This window comes from Erpetoichthys calabaricus, chromosome 1 (genome assembly GCF_900747795.2).
Source record: "Erpetoichthys calabaricus chromosome 1, fErpCal1.3, whole genome shotgun sequence".
Classification (NCBI taxonomy): domain Eukaryota; kingdom Metazoa; phylum Chordata; class Cladistia; order Polypteriformes; family Polypteridae; genus Erpetoichthys; species Erpetoichthys calabaricus.
Window position 1 is genome coordinate 47719439 of NC_041394.2, and position 20723 is coordinate 47740161.

The 20723-nt window shown below is 37.9% G+C and overlaps 1 protein-coding gene across 1 annotated transcript in view; it reads right to left on the minus strand.

Moving 5' to 3' along the window:
• Positions 1-20723, minus strand: part of piwil2 (piwi-like RNA-mediated gene silencing 2) — a 211332-nt gene that overhangs the window by 10486 nt on the left and 180123 nt on the right. The window contains exons 17-19 of the mRNA XM_051924076.1: positions 14694-14782; positions 14465-14570; positions 9084-9337 (exon numbers count right to left, since the gene is read on the minus strand). Of these exons, the coding sequence (XP_051780036.1) occupies positions 9084-9337; positions 14465-14570; positions 14694-14782 (449 nt within the window). The remainder of the gene's footprint in view (positions 1-9083; positions 9338-14464; positions 14571-14693; positions 14783-20723) is intronic.

Sequence of the window (20723 nt, forward strand, 5' to 3'; positions counted from 1 at the left end):
AAAAGGAGGAAAAGCATATAAGATCTACGGCCGCAGTGTCCTTTAACCAGGGAGCAAAACGAGTTGCAAGTGGATGTGATAAGGCAGTAGTCTGGATGGAATCTGCTTTAGGGATTTGGATTGAAGAGTGCTGGAAGAAGAACAACGGCAGTGCTACACCGTTGCCTGAAGAGGCTCCTTTAGAAGAGCTGTAACGCTATCCTTTGTTGTGCAGTAAAATTAAACTCATCGTTATCGGACAAGTCGTCGTGTCATTGTTGGTGAGTAACCATAATTAATTATCTACGTACAGTACTTATTACATGTACATAGTTTAGTGTCACTGTACACACATTTTACTGTATACATTTTTTCTTGCATTGTACGTATTTATTGCTGGTGGCCTGTCTGTCGTAATGGCTGTAACATATGTGATATCGAAGACGCTCGATATCTTTAAAATAATATTTAGGTTTTACTGTATATAAACTGTGTTTACATACATAATTTTAACGAATCTTACCTAATATCTAAGAGAATACAAAGGGTTTATGCTGTATAATTGTGCGTGAAATGTTTATAATAGTGTGGGAGAGTTTATAAGGGCTTAAAATATATAAAAGTAACCATATAAACATATGGTTTCTACTTCGCGGATTTTCTTATTTCGCGGGTGGCTCTGGAACGCAACCCCCGCGATGGAGGAGGGATTACTGTATTATTATTATTTATTGTAATGTTATTATTTATTAGTTTAAATATTATGCAGTTTAATGATGGTAAAGTTGTTTAAAATGTCACTTTAACGTGTCAGTGGACAGAGATTGTTAACATTAACATAGTGTAGTTGGTTTACAAAAAATATTTACTATTCCTTTTCTAAGTCATGTTCAGTGCAATACAACTTTTGACAAGCACCTCTGGATATTTTACCAAGTCTAAATGCCTCTTTGGATGGTTAAAAATATGGTGTCAAAATTTTAGTTGAAGTTGTTTGCAAACTTTGTTCAATAAAAAGGCTCTATATTTTGACTGCATCTGTCATGCATTGTGATTCCTTCTCTTCATTAGTGCCACCCCCTTGAAAACTATCACTTTATGGGACCATGCAAACCTGTATTAATACTTTTGTGCACATTAAAATGTTTTTTGTACAATTCTCATGACAGTGGAATAGGTTATTCTTAACCAGTAATTGTAATGGAAAATGTGGTTAATATCCACTCATGCATGGGGAAAAAAATACCGTCAAACCGGTATAATTTTGAAAAATACCATGATATAGAATTTCGGTCATACGGCCCAGCACAACATGTTACACAACTGTTAATTACATCTGTACTAAGACCATGCCAAATTAACAAACAAACAGACAACACTGTGGTAAGGGGACACAACAGACAATAGTAAGAACAAAAATATATACAGAACAGCATTATTCAAGATCTCATATCTGATAAATTGAAAGAGTTATTTGCAGCCATGTTATAAATGGATATTTGTGACCTGGTCTAACCAATTTCCTAGTAGGAGATCACACTTTGCTGTATCTAATCTAAACAAACAAGTGACATTTCCTAGTTTTAGGGAAGCAGCATCTTTGCCATAATGTATTTCCTAATTTAACAAGATTTAACACTACCCCACTAAAAAAGTTATCATTTCAGTTTAAACCCAGCAGGTTTCAAATCTGCACCACAATTTTACTAGTTCACTGAATCCCTTTCCTACACCTTTGTTTTACAGAACAGAAAAGCAATTTCTAATTTTGAAACATAACTAAAAAACAAGAGGCTTTGAATGCATATTTGCCCTTTAGACTTCCAAGTCTATCAATGGAAATTAATTTTGCACTCATTCAAATCAGGGCAGCACATTGATGCAGTGGTAAGCACTGTTGCCTCACAGTAAGGCCAGGTTTATACTTCACGCAACGCAACGCATGCTGTAGTGGACGCTCCTACTACGCAAGCGTTGCATTGTTTATACTTGCGCGCGTACTTTACGTAAATCTGGAGGAATCCACCAGGTGGCAGTGCGAGATATTATCACCTGAGAACATGTTTGGCTTCTCTGTGTTATGAATTGCCTAGAACACCCATTAAATTCCGATGACACCTTACCGCAATATCTCTGAAAAGAAAGTTTAATGATTAAATCCATCGATCCAGGGATGTGTCCATTCCAGCAAGCATTGGGCACAAATGATAAACAATCCCTGGACGAGGCCTCAGCTCATTGCAAGGTGAATACAAGCACACACATACACTAGCGTCATTTTAGCGGCACCAAATCCACAAATCTGCATAGGTTTGTAAGGAAACTCGAGCACAGTGTGGAATCCAAGCAGGGAATACCAGAAACATGACTCCCTGCGAGACAGCAGTGCTAATGCTCCGCCACCGTGTCACCCCATTTGTGTAATTATTAACAGTATTCATTATTTAAACAAAATTAATGATTTATCTAAATCTAAAGATTCTAAATGTGCACAGTTTTGGAATATCATACATTTAATGTGTTCTGTGTGGTAATCTATTGCTGCTTGCCGTAGTGATTAAAAACTGGGATGACGTTTACGATGGTGTGCTTTAATGATAAAACTACGAGGTTAAAGTGGACATTTCAAGATTAAAGCCGAAATTTCCACTTTAATCACAAAATACACATTTTCACCATGTCCTTCATTTTTTTTTCTCCGTGGCTCAAATACAGCACTGTACATTATGTTGCTGTTGTGAAGTTGCAAAAAAAAAAAAAAAAAAAAAAAAAAAAGACGGCACAAAAGATGATATGCGAGACTTTTAAAATGTATCGTGTCATTACGATCGGGAATATGCGACATTTGAATAGAAAAAGCACATGTACATGTATATTATAGTCAAATAAAGATGTGTGCCCAAGTGAGATGACGTGATATACAGATATTAATGTGTGTGCTTGGTGTGTGTGTTTAAAGCACCACGAATGCATCTGTATGTTGGCATTTTGCTTCACCACATCGAAGCGCGCACATCAATCCTGTAGGATCTGCATAGAGGCTTTCTGTCACATGTAGATAGTAAACAGAGACTCTGACGTCACGTTCCGACTTTTATCACACTGCGCCCCATGACTTTTTGCTGGTACTGCAACTCACGCACGCATCGCGTTAATTTCTGAAGACCTGCTCAGAGGACACGTCAAATGAACGCTGAGAACGCATGGCAGCCATGATGCAGGCGCATACGCATTCTGAGCGTGAAGTATACCCGAGCCCTATGGAGACCAATGTTCAGGTCCCAGGTCCTCCCTGGGTGGAGTCTACATGTTCTCCCTGCGTATGCATGGGTTTCCTCCCACAGTCCATAGACATGAAGGTTAGGTGAATTAGCAACACCAAATTGGCTCTAGTGTCTTGCCTTGTGTCCCGTGCTAGCTTGGGTGGGTCCAAAACCCCCTGTGATCCTGTTCAGGAATTGGTTAGAAAATTCCTTCACCCTTTCTACTTTCTCAGGTGATCCCGGACTTTTACTATAAAATGTATTTGTAAATCCCACCATGTAATATGAATGATTATTCAGATTTGAGATTTCACTTTAAACAAAATGAGGATCACCTCCTCTTTGATAACTTTATCTTCCCGCATTAGCAGCTACAAGTAGCTTTGCAAATCTCCACTCTAAGCCAGCTACTGCACAACCTATTTAATCAACAAATTTACTCACATCACACATCTACATACAGCATGTTTCAATTTAGTGTACCTGCTTCCTCCCTTTATTTTTGACTCCAATAGTGCCAGGCTTTCAAAGCTAATGGTATCAACAATGTTCTACTTGAACTGCTTAATAGACAATGGCACAGTGGTTACTGCTGCTGTCTCATGCCTCCACAGTATTGGGTTCAGATTCCAGCAAGGGCATACTTCCTATCTAAGGCTGGCAAATTCTCCCTGGGTACTCTGGTTTTCCCTTAACATCCCAAATACGTAAAGTAGCAACGCACAGAAATCACTCGAGCTCCACATGCGCAAAGCATAGAATTATTCAACTTAAAATTATATATCAAGCGCTTCTCTCTGGTTTAAAATTGTCCAAAATATTTCCTGGGCAAGATCCAACCTGTGAACGCTGCAATCAAGCTCCAGCCTCACTAGGTTACATGTTTTGGGCCTGCACCAAATTAACATTATTTTGGACCAAAATCTTTAAATGCCTTTCAGACAGCCTTGGTGTCAGAATCCCTCCTAATCCATTAACACTAGAATTACCAGAGTCTATGAAAACACTCGTAGATCCGGCCCACCTTAAAACTGTTCTCACCTCTCTTTTGTCTTCTAAATGTGCCGATTAAGATGAGCAGCAAGTAGTCGGCTATTCCATCCCCCACCATCGCAGAACGTTCACTAAGTTTTCCCAGCTCATGCCTTGTTTGATTATCTGGGAGTGACTGAACTCCTGGAGTTTTACAGTGGAAATAATAGATTGTTATTTGGAACACACGCATTTCATGTGTGTTCCGTTTCTACAGTAATCTGTGTAAACACATTGTTAAAACAGAAAGTTTTTCATATTTTAGTAATAAATGTTACAAAATGTAGGCATAAACTATAGAATACATGAAGCCTGAAGTCCAAACATCAAATAAACACTTTCATAAAAGGTTCAAGGATGATACGACACCTTCCGTGGCTTAACGTTGAGGTTTGCTGTCTTGGAGCACAGCAGCCCTAATGTGCTACAGAGACCCGAGTTCAATTCCCAGCTTTGGAGAAAGTGTTTTTTTTTTTTTTTCCTCAAACGGACATAAAATTTATAAATTGGTATGTACTGTAAATCATTAAGTTTAAAATGTCGATCGCGGTTATTTGTTGATTAATTCATGCTTTTTACTTAGAGTCAGAACAGGAGCTTGTTCAGCTTATTCAGCTTCTGATCTGACTCAAACAGCGCTAGTATAACTTCACACCTGATCTGACGCTGTTCGTTTTCAAATAATATTGCATTACTTCGACGATGTTTTCTGATTGGTACTATTCGCGGCATAAAATGATTTCTTCAAAACGTCACATATATTTGTCTCTTTCTTTTTTTAAAATGTGCGTTGTAGCACGCAGCAACTGGCCACCTGCATGTTCTTGCGCACACTGAATAATACAGTGCTATATGCAATCATCAGATTCAAATGTTAACAGTTATATAGCACGGAATGGAAATCAGCAGTTCTTAGCATTGCATCACGCAAGCTGTCATATCAACCGCCTACTGTAACTTGCTTTCTTTTTTCTTCGGTTATAGTCGTGAATAAAAGTGCACTTGTTTTGTTATACTTTTACATCAACATATGTTCCTGTGTTTGAGAGACATGGGCATGCTCAAAAAATACACGTGTAATGCCACGAAAAGTGCATGCAGACACTTCAGTTCGCAGCATTGGTACGACAATGCAGTCACAAGTACACTGCAGAGCTATAGCGCGTCTTTATGTGAAAACAGCATCAGATGGGGAGTGTCTGATGATTGCATATAGCGCTGAAGTTACTGCTTTTTACTATGCTTTCCTCTGCATGTCCTGGAGTACAAAAGAAACAGCATACAGCAACATGTGGAGACTGGCAAGATTGTGGGAAAAAAAAACCACGTGATCGTATGTATCGTGATACACTGCAGAGCTATAGTGTGTCTTTATGTGAAAACAGCAGTGTCAGATGGGGGGTGGTAGGGAAGGATCCTGAACGCGATTGAGACAATGAAAAGTGAATTAACTCTTTTAGGGCTAATTTTTTTTTTTGTTTCTTTTCTCCCAGGGCTGAATATTTTTCCAAAAACTAACATTTTTTAAAAAAGAACACAAAGCAATTGTTTAACATATCAAATCAACAAAAAATATTTACTTTTGACAAATGTTACTGTCTTGCATGTTGTATGAGCCTGCATACTCTATGATTTCACATACATATCACATACATTTTACACAGCATAGTCTGATCTCGCTCAAAGCAGCCAATTTCAGTCATTGCCACATTGCACTCCTTACAATATGTGTTGCTTTGGTGCCTATTTTTCAATTGTCTGTTGCTGCACTTTCTAACATATATTGTTAGTGTGTACTGTAGAGAGACAAGTCACCCATTTGCCATCGTGCCATGCCACTGCCACCAAGTTTTCTGCCTGCATGAAAACCGTATTGTCACCTCTTTTCATCTTCTGAAACTTTATGAACTTTATGTATGGCATTACAGCCTGGCTTACCCCATGGGATTTGCTGCTGTTTATTACAGAAGTGAATAAAACTTTGCAGCAGCACGTACCTAAGCCACCAGGGGACAAAACACGTTTGGACCAATGCTCCCTGAAGTTATATCACCAGTTCTGTCCCATCTCTATTTGTAATGCCACAGCGCGCTTCATCTCGTCTTTCGTTGTGGGTTTCCACTTTGAAAAACGAGAATGCGATGCAAACGCAGCCCGCGATTCAAAAAAAATCTCTGCCTACCTGTTTGTCTCGTCTGACAGTAGCTGAAAAGCAGCATCAGGAGAGACCAGCCTGAAGTACAGCAGCTGGTGATCTGTCGTGTCCAACAGCAAGCCATGCCGTCTTGTAAACTCCGGTAGCCAGATCGGCTCTCAACGGATCAATGTCTGTGTATTTATCCCATGCGAACCTTGCCATAGATGCATCGGCTGCGCGAAGGCACTCAACTGGCAGCAGATCTGCTGGCGCGGCATCGGCTGGTGTCTGATCAGCTGATGCCTGCTTCTAACTCTCTTGCTCGATCTCCTGATCACTGGCAATAAAGTCCGATTCTGAAAAATCAAGAGTCCGACTCCGCGATAATGCGCAAAACATCGTCTGCCGAGTGTTTTCTGCACTTGCTTCGCTGCCTTTTCACATGTCGGTGCCATCTTGCCTTTGTTTACATTTCGCAACTCACGCACACGCAATGTTTATTTGCCGAGTCAATGAGTCTAGCATTCCTCCAAGCACAGAGGGAATGCCTGTGACGTGACAGTGAGATTTGTCGCCATTAACAGCTGATTGTCGCCCCCTATCCCTGGATGTCGACTTTTGTCGACATTCGCCTTCAACCCCTCCTGTCGACATCCGCCCTAAAAGAGTTAAAAAAAATAAACAAAGCTAACCTTTACAAATATCATAAATTACACCGGCTGTTACAGACTGAAATCAAATGTATCTTTTTATTCTAAAATAGTAAAAAATAAGAACACTTCTCAAAATGAAATCATGCAGGGTCGAACTGGTAACCTTCTGATTCTTAGTCAACAACTGATACTATTGCGCCATGGCGGCAGCTGTAGTAAATGAGTGTCAATGTCGCACACCAAGGCGGCTTTTTTTTGGCAGCGGCTTTTTTTCTGTACCTTTTGTGAAAGTGTTTCTTTGATATTTGGACTTCAGGCTTCATACATTATATAGTTTATGCTAACATTTTGTCATTTGCTACTAGAATATAATAAACGTTTCTGTTTTAAAAATGTGTTTACACAGATTACTGTAGAAATGCAACACACATGAAATGCGTGTGTTCCAAATAACAATATTATTTCCACTCTAAAATCCCACTTCACTCCCAGATAATCAATCAAGGCATGAGCTGAGAGAAGTTCGTGCACGTTCTAAGTCGGTGGGGGGATGGATTAGCCGGCTGCTTGCAGCATGTCTTTATCAGTACATTTAGATGACAAAAGACGCTGGCGGAGAGGTGAGCATGGTTTTAAAAAGCGAATTAAGGTGGGCCGGATCTACGAGTTTTTTTGTAGGCTCTGGTAATTCTAGTGTTAACAGCTGTGTTTGGTGGACTCCCAGATTGGCTTAAAGTGGAGAAGGACAAACAAACTGATCGCCTTTACTTCACTATTGGCACATAGACTTGTCTTGCTCAACTGGAAGAATCCTAACTCACCTCTTCTAAGTCAGTAGGTAACTGATGTTATATACTATTTAAAACTGGAAAAAAATCAAATTTGCACTTAGAGGATCTGTACAAAACTTTTTCAAAACCTGGCAGGATCTAATCATAACATTTTAGAATAAACATTTAAATTGAGGAAGCAGGTTCTCTCCCCTCTTTTACTCCATTTATCTTTATTCATTTATTATTTTATCTGTTCATTTGTCTTTACTAGCATAAAGTTTTAGACTGCTGGCCTAGTTCTCTTTCTCAGGGTGGAGATTGTTTTGTTTTGAACCTTTTTCTTTTTGTAAAACTCAAGTTTAGTATGGAGTGTTATTTGATTTTAATAAATTCAATACAATTCAAAAACATCCCAAATATGTGTATATAACATAAGATGGTGAATATACAAGTGAATTCTTGTAGTTTAGGCAAGTTACCTCAGACAGACTAGAATTGTGCCCTGTAATGGAAACCAGGAAGGGTTTATACTTTGTGACTAATGCTACTGGAAAAGCCCCAGGTCCCTCCTAGTACAACCCTGTGATGGATTAATTAGCTTGCAAAAAGAATTATAAATCTTTATTTTCTTCTGTCCCCTTCTAAACCCCCAATAAATTTCTCTATCATCAATTTATAAATGAATAGCCTCTTCATCCCAAATCAATATCTAAACACTCAAGTTAAATCATTTCACCTAATTATAATACAATTACTGACTCCAGGGCTAACTACACAAACTACTTACAAGAGGTCAGTAGCTAAACCATGTCAGCTTTGTTGCGGCATGGATTATTTTGCATTTTAAAGTTCAATAACTTGTCTGCAATTTTACCTTAGTACTCAGCAGGGTTGTGTCATTAGTCTACGACTGTGAATGTTGAATATTAAAATGCACTATGCTATATATGCATGTTTTAAAAGCTGTTGACATGTGCATGTAATTAATAAACCATGCCCTTCATAAAGCATTAAGAGACTACTTAGGCTTTCTGTTCTCTCAAAAATGTATAGTCTGATTCACTTTAACCTGCGAAGATACAGAAAGAAGGATGTGCATTTATTCTTAAGCCAAAAAGCAATTTCACACTAAAAGTATTGATAAATAATATTAATTTTTGATACTTACTTTTGTTGGGGGGAAAACATGGATATATACATACACACACCATAACCTGATCAAAGCAAAATCAATACAAAAACATACCAGTCACTTGAAGTAATCGTATGGTCAAGGACAGTTCCAGGAGGGGGGACGCCAAACTTCTCTCCTTCCATAGAATACAGAGTTGTGTTTATTCTCTTTTGGACAACTATGAAAACGAGCATTGGTTCGTACTGGGGAAAGGTTTTGAAGCATTTCAATAGCTGTGGTATTTCATATTGCTGTACTGCATTTAGTTGGCCATCAGATACTCCATCACGATATATAATTATCTTGTCAGGAAGAAAGTGATTTTCCTATTCCACATACAAAAGAGTGAAGTATTAAAATTTAGAATCACGATACACAATTACCTATTCCATCAAAAAGGGATTCTCATGAATCACAATACAGAAGGACAACATTATCATAGTGACCTATAAAATAAAAATTACAAAATATGCCGGTTAATAATTAACCTGATATTTGGAAAGTGCTTAGTGGTCTGCTGTTTCTCAGGTGTATGGGTCTGTAGTCTGAACCCTGGTTGCATATCACTACTTCAGTCCAAATGCGCATAGAGCACATTAAAATATTTTCTAAATGTTTAACTGTGAAGACGTTTAAGTTAAATTCTTTTGGAACTATTTCTAAAGACTAATTTAAAGACTATATCATTAAAAAAAATGAGCAAAAATTAAACCACAAATCCCAGAAATGTGTAGTGTTCTTCTATTGTGTGAATACTGTCTTCAGTTTCTAGTGTATTAACCTGAAAATAGTAATGTGCCTTTGATTCCAGTGGTTTCTTGTTACATAATTAATATTTGTTGCAAAACCTAGCTTTCAGAAACTTTTTGTAGGTATAAATAAATTTAACTGTATGCTTTACTTTTCTTCTCCATCTTGGCACTTCCATTTCTACTTAGAAAAATTTACAAACGAATTTACGTCTCTCATGGAGGCGACACCAACTGGTTTCACTTTCCACACAGAGCCTCGCAGCTCAAGGCAAGGTGGTGGGCTTGCAGTAATTGTCAGAGCAGACTTAAACATCAAACGAATCCCAATTGACTGTCTATTGTCTTTTCAGTGCCTGACTCTTAAACTAATAACGGAATCAGGTCCTGTCTCACTCATTGTTCTTTATCGTCCTCCAAAATACAATGCATCCTCCTTATCCGATCTGATTGAACTTTTGATCCACCTAAGCTCTTACTCTCAGAGAATTATCCTTCTGGGCGATTTCAACATCCATATTGACATCCCCACATCTAAACTGAGAAATGAATTCCTATCCTTACTGGACTGTTTTGACTTGACACAACATGTTGATTTTCCAACCCACTCTGGCGGTCATATATATATATTGGATCTGATCTGTACTTCTGGACTACCTGTTGCCAACATTTACAGCACTGATTTGGGACTCTCTGACCATAACGCAGTATTTTTCACTGTCTCACTGTTTTCCCTCCTCTTACCTATAAACAACAAATATCTAACAGAAACCTTAAAAATATCTGTCCCTCTATCCTTTCTGGATCCATTTCTGATCTTTTACTGTCTGCACCTATTCCGTCAACACTAGATAGTCTTGTTGACCACTATAACTCAGCCCTTCATTCAGCATTAGATAAAACAGCTCCTTTAAAACATAAGGAGGTTTCCTTTAAATGTTCAGCTCCTTGGTATAATTCAGAATTGCGATCTGTTAAAGCAGCTGGCCGACACCTTGAGAGAATGTCACTTAAGACTGGCCTCACTGTGCACATCCAGGCTTTCTCTGACCACCAAAGAGCTTACAGAGAAGCACTAACTTCTGTCAAGAACACCCATTATGGCAGAATAATAGAAAATAGCCACGATAACCCAAGGGTTTTGTTCTCTGTAATTAATAAACTACTCTAACCCACATCTGGCCCATCTACGTACCTCTTCTACTGAAGTCTATGAGGAATTCCTCCACTTTTTCCATAACAAAATTAAAGATCTAAATAATTCAACTAACATAAATTCATCATGTTTATATCTCTCCCTGTTTTCCCACTCCATCCAGCTCCTTCTCTAAGTTCTCACCAGTCACATCTGCTTTTGTTAATAACCTGCTTTGTAAGATGAGGCCCACTACTTGTGTACTGGACCCCATCCCCAGCACACTACTTAAATCCTGCCTTCATGCCATATTCCCGACTGTTACAACAATAATAAACTCATCCCTTGACACTGGCTCTGTGCCGATCACTTTTAAAATTACTTCTGTAACCCCAATGTTAAAAAAGTCTGGTCTTGATGCTAACAATCTTAACAGTTTCCGGCCTATTTCCCACTTACCTTTCCTGTCAAAAGTTCTCGAGCGTGTTGTAGCTTCCCAACTCACCAATTGCTTAACCTCTAATAACTTGATGGAACCCTTTCAGTCTGGTTTCAGGGAGCGGCACAGCTGTGAAACTTCTCTGCTATGGGTAACCAATGATTTGCTTATGGCAGCAGACTCTGGACAAACCAGCATATTAATTCTATTAGACCTCAGTGCAGCATTTCCAGAAAGGAGAATATGCTGGGTATCTCTGGCACTTCCCTCCAGTGGTTCAAGTCCTATCTGACTGATAGGCAAGAGTTTGTTAGTCTTGGCAACAGCAGATCCAGCTTAGCGCCAGTCACACAAGGAGTCCCTCAGGGCTCTGTCCTCGGTCCTCTGCTTTTCTGTATTTACATGCTTCCCCTTGGCCATATTATCCGTAACTATGGACTGGGTTGTTATTTTTATGCAGATGATACTCAACTCTATTTCAATGTTAAAAGTGGAACTTCATCAGAGCTTTCTCAGCTAACAACCTGCCTTAGTGAAATTAAAACCTGGATGGAGCAGAACTCTTTAAAATTACATTGCAACAAAACCGAACTCCTGCAAATTTGGGACTAAAATGCAACTTAATAAAATGAGCTCCTTCCCAGTCCATCTTGACGGTGATCTCATCAGACCTGCCTCTACTGTAAAGAATCTTGGTGTCATTATTGATTCCTCCCTCTCTTATTCCGCCCACATAAGTCACATTAAGAAACTTTCTTACTTTCATCTCTGTAACATATTCCGTGTTAGCTCCTTCCTCTCCTTCTCCAATGCTGAGAAACTTGTCCATGTTTTTATCACATCCCACATCGATTACTGTAATTCCCTACTGGCAGGTGCACCTTCTAATCTTATATCACAGCTCCAGCTTATTCAAATCTTGGCTGGAAGAGTCCTTACTCGAACCAGCAGCAGCGAGTACATCACACCCATCCTGCTCTGTCTTCACTGGCTCCCCGTATCTTACAGAACTGAATATAAAATCTTACTAATAACCTACAAAGCCTTAAATAACCTCGCGCCAAATTACATCAGTGACATTCTCCATCACTATGTGCCTGCCTGCCCACTAAGGCCCTCTGATTCTGGCAATCTTGTTGTGCCCCACACTAATCTACACTCCATGGGTGACAAGGCCTTCAGCTGTATAGCACCCAGACTCTGGAATGACCTACCGAAATTAATTAGATCAGCTGACTCCATGAATTCTTTTAAAAAACAACTCAAAACTCATCTGTTCAGGAAGGCTTTTAGCTCTACTTGACTTTTATTACCCTTCTCTCAGTTTACTTCTCTGTCAAGATGCTCATGTAACCTGTATGTGTGTGTGCTAGACCATCAATTATGTTGTCTGTTAGGCTTTTTTTTTCTTTTCAGAATTCACTGTCGTAATCTTCTCTATTTATTTGGTTTGTACAATGCTATATACTGTATACCCTGCCATTCTTTATATATTCTGTAAGTGCCTTGAGCATGGGAAAGGCGCTATATAAATAAAATGTATTATTATTAGACGGTCCTTTGGCATGTTGCTTGCTGATAGCAGCACTTGCACCGCCGCCCCTTTTGACTTTCTCGTATACCAAGTATAGGGAAAATATTGGAATCCTTCAAAAATTACATTGAGATTTTGATGAATCTCGGCATTTTAGACCTCCCCAAGTCCAAAAATACCATTTTTGGAATTGTGTCTATGACTCTCTGTATGTGTGAACATGATAACCCGAGTACACTTTCACTTAGGTCAACCAAATTTTGCATACAAGTATTAGGTACAAAATATAGATTTCTATCAACTTTTGGGCTATTTCTACTAACCGCAAGTGGTACTTTACCTTTTATTCATGCAGCTGCAGTGTTCGATTTATTCCAAGTTTACTTTTACAATAATTGTTCGATATATTATTAATAGGATTTGATTTGTTGGTGGTGGTTCTTCAATGTACATTATATAAAAATATAATCTTTGTCTTGTGGTTTACTCCTCAAAGAACCATCCCCATATTTGAGTATACGAGAAAAGTCTAGGAGAGACCACTACCGATTTTTCCTAGTATTGCCTGCCATAGCCCTGTTTAAGCCCAACAAGTGACAACTGACTTATACATCTTCTCAGCTGTGCAACAATACAGGGAACACAGGCAAAATATACTGAGAAAGACAACAGCTGACTGAGGCATCCTCAGGGAACAGTTTATCAAAAAAAAAAACAAAACTGGGATAATAGGATGGGGATTGGGGAAAATGTTGAGAACACGTGACAGGACCTACATGGCTTTCTTCTTTTAACAAATCACTTTTCCTGCAAATTCAACTTTTTGTAAATTGCTCTCCCATCACTAATAATATTTTAGATATCACATTAAAAATTAAGTTAACAATAAATCAATAACTTTTCTTTTAGGCCTTCTGTGAAGATTTAAAAAGGCATGGGTTGCTGCTCGTCATACCCTTTTTTTGCCTTACCATGATTCCATGTCTGATTCCAAGTTTTCTCAGCTAATTCAAAAAAGGCAAATTTTGACTCAGATGGGAAAAAAATCTAAATATCAGAAATTAAATTTTAAGAGGATAAGTGTGGCTAAGCAATAATAAGCACAGTTGATACGAAACTCATTTAATGCAGAATAATTTTGAACCAAAAGACAGCAAAATAACTCCTCTATTTCAAAAGAAAAAGTTACAAAAGGCAATTATATATTATTATGGGTCTACATACAGGAACAATGTAACCAAACTGGTCAAATGTTACAGTCTAAGAATTTTGTACGTAAATGTCAAGTTTAAAGAAAAAAAAAAAACATTTCTGGGTATTTGTATTTGTAACACCCTAATATGGCAGTCTCCACAGGAATTATCTGCATTTTGTAAAGTAAAACTGGTGCAGACATAAACAGTAGCTTGTTAAAGTTTCACATGACAGTAAAGCAAGTAAGCTGTAGTGCAACCTAAAGTTGGAAAATTCTAAACAGTATGACTGGTGATAATTTCACATTTATGTGAATAAATAGCTAATGAATTACAACCATATATACATGAGTGAAATAAGCTAAAGAACCACAGCATGGCAAAACCAATAAGCAGATTTTACCTTATGATATGTCTGAAGAGATGCCAAAAGTAAGACTCTAAACCCATCAATAAGCTCTTCATTTGGCATCTGAAAACCCACCCGTGAATACCATTTAGTCAGAGAGCTGTTCAAAGAACAACAAATAAAATAACATAAAAAGTAGAATAAGTAAAAACAGACAGTGTTGAATATTGTAAAATAACTAAGTTAAATTAAAAAAACTGATATTATACAAATACAAGTATACCTATTGAGACTTGCAACAAATCCTAAAACTGATCGATTTGCTTTGGTTGTGTCGTGATGAACATCCACTCCTATTATCATAAATCGTTTCTGGAGAAAGACAGGAAAAAAAAAGAAAACATTATGTATTATGATTACAGAGAAGAAATCCACATTCACTCAGCATGGGGGATTTAAGTTTTAAGTATTCTGAAAAATCAAAGCCACACATTCATTAAATGCTATATTATGGTCAAGGTTTATGGTCACGTGTACTCAGTACAATTTTTACTTCCATGTCTCTTCTGAACATCTGACAAAAACACAATAAATAAAATTAAACAAAAAAAATAAAAAATAAATATACCACCAATTAGGAAAACAAAGTTTAATTTCAGTTTGAATGTCATGTATTAGACCATTGACTTTGCAGATTTTGATTATGGAATTAAAGTATATCTATTATAATCACTGTTTTGATTTTTCCTTGCTGCCATAACTATACATATAAAAGTGACAACAAAAAGCAGAGCAGATACAGTATTCTGTCCTCTGCACACCTGGTGGTACATGTGCTGACTGACAGATAGACAAAGAAGTGCTAAGAAATGAAGGGCCTGAAAACCCAAAAGCTAATTCACACTAAAAGTATTGATAAACTTGTAGTACAATATATTAAAAAATATTGAATGCTTCTCCTTTCCTTTTAATGTTTTAGGTGAAATTCTTATATTACACAATATTGCATAATTTACAAAATATATTCAGGCACAAAATGGGCAGATTACAAAGGACTAACACGAGAAATCTTGAATTTTTGCAGGCACAAAAATAATGTGTTAGCAAAGACAACAGTAGAGCTATGATCTTTACACCATGGCACTACATAAAAACAGAAAACAGACAAAGCTGAAACATTTTACACTTTGATAGTGACTAGATGGTGTTTAAGTGTTAATTTGGCTATAAGATTCATAAAAACAATTATGGATAACAAGGAAGGCTAAAAGAGAGGCAGCTGCTCGACAGCTTGTGACCCTGTTATCAAATGACTGCCTTTGAATAAACAAAACATTAATAAAACCTTTACATATAAGGTAAGAAAGGCAATCTCGCTCTTTTATACATACAAAACAAATACTTGTTAAAATCCTGTAAAATAATTAAAATCTTGTACGACATTCCAAGATTGCTGCAGTGATTGCGTATTTTCTTTCAGCATTTAAATTGGTGATTTTCATTTAACAGCTTACCTCAGCTTTCAGTCAGCAATATGAAAAATTAACAATAGTGTATATTTATCATTGAAATTTGGAATAATTGTTTTAAGCCCATTTTTTCATTGTCTACAACTTGCAAATCACAACTCAATCTCTTGACAACAAAATAAATGGAACAACTTATTTTTAAATCACATCATCACTACTGTAAACACTGAGAGAAGGCTATTAAGACCTTAGCTCAACAAATCCACAAGCAAGAAATTCGCAATGCAATATCAGTCATCACCAACAAAGACAGAGAAAAAATCAATGACCATAAAAATATAATGCACACATTTAGAAAATACTGCAAGTCCTTATATTTAACTCTGTTTAAAGAATACAAGACAGAACATGATGTTTTTGATACATTACGGGTAACACAGCTAGATACTCTCAGTGCAGAGGAACTAGATAAACCTCTTGACACTATCAGAACTACTTGACGCTACTCATTTCAGAGCCGGAAAGCACCAGGTCCTGAGGGCTACCCCGCTGAATTTTACAAAACATTTGCAATTAAATTAGTTCCCCTTTTATTAGCAACATTTATAGAAGCCAGAGACAATACAATTCTTCCTCAAACTTTTTGCCAAGCATTAATTACCATTTTTCCCTAACAAAAATAAGGACTTATTACATTGTACATCATACAGACCAATCTCACTTCTAAATAATAATGTCAAGATACTCTCCAAAGTTCCTGCTAGGAGGATTGAGAAAGTGCCCCTTCGGTAATATCATAAGACCAAACTGGATTTATTAAAGGTATTCGCTCAGCTTCCAATTTTCAATTAATATTTAATGTAATATATTCACCCAAAAAAGTCTAACACTCTGGAGATCTTATTATGCATCAGATATAAAGGAGATTTTCAGAGAAGGACGTGAACAGAAAATATCACTATATGCAGATGATATGGTACTATACAGTGCATCAGGAAAGTATTCACAGCGCATCACTTTTTCCACATTTTGTTATGTTACAGCCTTATTCCAAAATGGATTAAATTCATTTTTTTCCTCAGAATTCTACACACTACACCCCATAATGACAATTTGAAAAAAGTTTACTTGAGGTTTTTGCAAATTTATTAAAAATAAAAAAATTGAGAAAGCACATGTACATAAGTATTCACAGCCTTTGCCATGAAGCTCAAAATTGAGCTCAGGTGCATCCTGTTTCCCCTGATCATCCTTGAGATGTTTCTGCAGCTTAATTGGAGTCCACCTGTGGTAAATGCAGTTGATTGGACATGATTTGGAAAAGCACACACCTGTCTATATAAGGTCCCACAGTAGACAGTTCATGTCAGAGCACAAACCAAGCATGAAGTCAAAGGAATTGTCTGTAGACCTCCGAGACAGGATTGTCTTGAGGCACAAATCTGGGGAAGGTTACAGAAAAATTTCTGCTGCTTTGAAGGTCCCAATGAGCACAGTGGCCTCCATCATCCGTAAGTGGAAGAAGTTCGAAACCACCAGGACTCTTCCTAGAGCTGGCCGGCCATCTAAACTAAGCGATTAGGGGAGAAGGGCCTTAGTCAGGGAGGTGACCAAAAACCCGATGGTCACTCTGTCAGAGCTCCTGAGGTCCTATGTGGAGAGTGGAGAACCTTCCAGAAGGACAACCATCTCTGCAGCAATCCACCAATCATGCCTGTATGGTAGAGTGGCCAGACGGAAGCCACTCCTTAGTAAAAGGCACATGGCAACCTGCCTGGAGTTTGCCAAAAGGCACCTGAAGGACTCTCAAACCATGAGAAAGAAAATTCTCTGGTCTGATGAGACAAAGATTGAACTCTTTGGTGTGAATGCCAGGCATCACGTTTGGAGGAAACCAGGCACCGCTCATCACCAGTCCAATACCATCCCTACAGTGAAGCATGGTGGTGGTGGCAGCATCATGCTGTGGGGATGTTTTTCAGCGGCAGGAACTGGGAGACTATTCAGGATGAAGGGAAAGATGACTGCAGCAATGTACAGAGACATCCTGGATGAAAACCTGCTCCAAAGCGCTCTTGACCTCGGACTGGGGCGACGGTTCATCTTTCAGCAGGACAACGATCCTAAGCACACAGCCAAGATATCAAAGGAGTGGCTTCAGGACAACTCTGTGAATGTCCTTGAGTGGCCCAGCCAGAGCCCAGACTTGAATCCGATTGAACATCTCTGGAGAGATCTTAAAATGGCTGTGCACCGACACTTCCCATCCAACCTGATGGAGCTTGAGAGGTGCTGCAAAGAGGAATGGGCGAAACTGGCCAAGGATAGGTGTGCCAAGCTTGTGGCACCATATTCAAAAAGACTTGAGGCTGAAATTGCTGCCAAAGGTGCATCGACAAAGTATTGAGTAAAGGCTGTGAATACTTATGTACATGTGATTTCTCAGTTTTTTTTTATTTTTAATACATTTGCAAAAACCTCAAGTAAACTTTTTTCACGTTGTCACTATGGGGTGTTGTCTGTAGAATTCTGAGGAAAAAATTAATTTAATCCATTTTGGAATAAGGCTGTAACATAACAAAATGTGGAAAAAAGTGATGCGCTGTGAATACTTTCCGGATGCACTGTATATGTCAAACCCACAAAATTCTGTGCCTGTAGCCCTAACTGCACTATAAGAATTTCAAAAGATATCTGGACTCAAAATTAATTTGAACAAAAGTGTGCTTTTTCCAGTGAATTCTCTAGAAAACAACATTAGATTGGACATCTTCCTTTTAATCATTGCAGATCAGTTTAAATACCATGGGGTAAACAACAAGTAAATGTAAAGCTCTTTTTCAACAAAATTCATTGACTAGTGACCTGCTATTTTTATTATTATATAATAAAAACAAACAAACATTTGAGTTTGTAACAGTGTAAATTTTTTCACAGTCATGTTCACATGGTACAATAAGATTGCCCCTTCCTTTCCGAGTTGATGGTGTTTATCTCCATTCTTTTCACAAGAGCAGCGATGACCACAGTTAGTGTTGTGGTTCATTCTTGGTCAGAACTATTTGTTACACCGGCAATAAAAGATACAATGCCCCATGGCCGCTTTGAGACTATCATGCAGCATTTGCACTTTGATAACAAAGACACCCGTGCAGAATGTGTAATAAAAAAAAAAAAAAGACAAGATTTGTTGTGACCTCAAACATCTAGCCAAGTTTTGTTGAGAACTGTGTTTTGAGTTACAACCCAGGGCACCGTAATACTGTTGATGAGCAACTACTGTTTCCAACTAAGGATCGTTATCCTTTCTTGCAATACATATCAATCAAGCCTGACAAATTTGGCATAAAGTTTTGGATTGAGGTAGATCTGTAGACAATGTACATATACAATGCCACTCATTATTTTGGAAAAGATCCCACTCATCCCATGTGGTCAAATAGCCGTTTCTGGACAAAGACAGAACTGTAAGAGAAGACAACTTCTTCACATTGCTTTCACTGGCTAATAGACTGCTACACAACTCTGCTTGGCACCATAAATAAAGTGGGACGGGAACTTCCACCTGCAGCTAAAGTCGCTTCAGTATGCAGGCAATTCTCAATGCTAGTGTTTAGATCTGGCAGTGCCATGCTGACGGTGTATGAACATTAAAAGAAGAAATCTGTCTGCATTCTCAGTATCATGCACCAGAGATTGGGCAAGATCAAGAGGAAAAAAAAAATGTTCAAATGACAACTCATGTTCAAATGGCATAGCATTTTCAAATAATGATGTTTTGATGCATGGAAGTGTGTATGCATGCACGAAAGAGGCAGAGAGATTACTGGAATATAAATTAACACTTTCACAAAGATATAAAGAAACAAGTGTGCTTTTATTCAAGAATAAAACTGAGTTAAAAAAATAAAATTAAGTGACAACAAGATACCAAGACAACACGATTCACTAGCATTTGTGTGTCTGCTTATATACATTATCTTCAGCAATATCTTTTACAAGTAGCAAAAATTTACACTGGGAGTAACGGACTCAAATCAAATGTATGTTTTTATTATATAACTAACTGTGTAAACCCGTGCTGTAAAAAGAACGAGGTCCTAGAAACTATTGAAATCGTCAGGAAAAAAAAAAATTGAAATGTAGAGATGTCTGGTAACTGAAAGGAACTACTCTGGTCATCTCTCTCCTAGGAGGTTTCGTTTTGCAGATGTGCTTTCGTTTTGCAGATGTGCTTACCATGCTCCATAATAATGGATAAGCGAGTGACTCTCTCTTCAGGGGTTTTGTTTTGCAGACGTGCTGTGTATCCTTGGTTCCGGAGCCCTTAGCCCAACTCCACATCTCACTTCCAGGCTGGACAGACACACGCACACTTCCACGCATAGACATTTATATATAAGATAGTAATAATAGCAGCTCACTACTCAAAATGTTGAATGCCTAGGCTTGAACCCACAATCTAATGATTATTATGCAGCCGTTCTTACCTCTTAGGTTGTGTCAATTGATATTTGGGCTTTGGTTTTTACACATTGACAGCAACATGTAAATTGAAGAATTTATTTTTCTTCTGCTATATGCTTGAATAAAACCACACTTGTTTTGTTATTCCTTTTTGAAAGTGTTTGATATTTGGACTTCAGTCTACACACTTACCATCAGCATTTTGCCATAATTACTATAACCTGGAAAAAAGTTTCTGTTTTAGTTATGTGTTGAACAGATAATTGTAGACACGGAACACACATGAAATGTATGTATTCCAAATGACAATATATTATTTACCCTATACAATTTCAGACACCTAACTCCCAACTAAAGAAACTTCAGCACTGAGAATT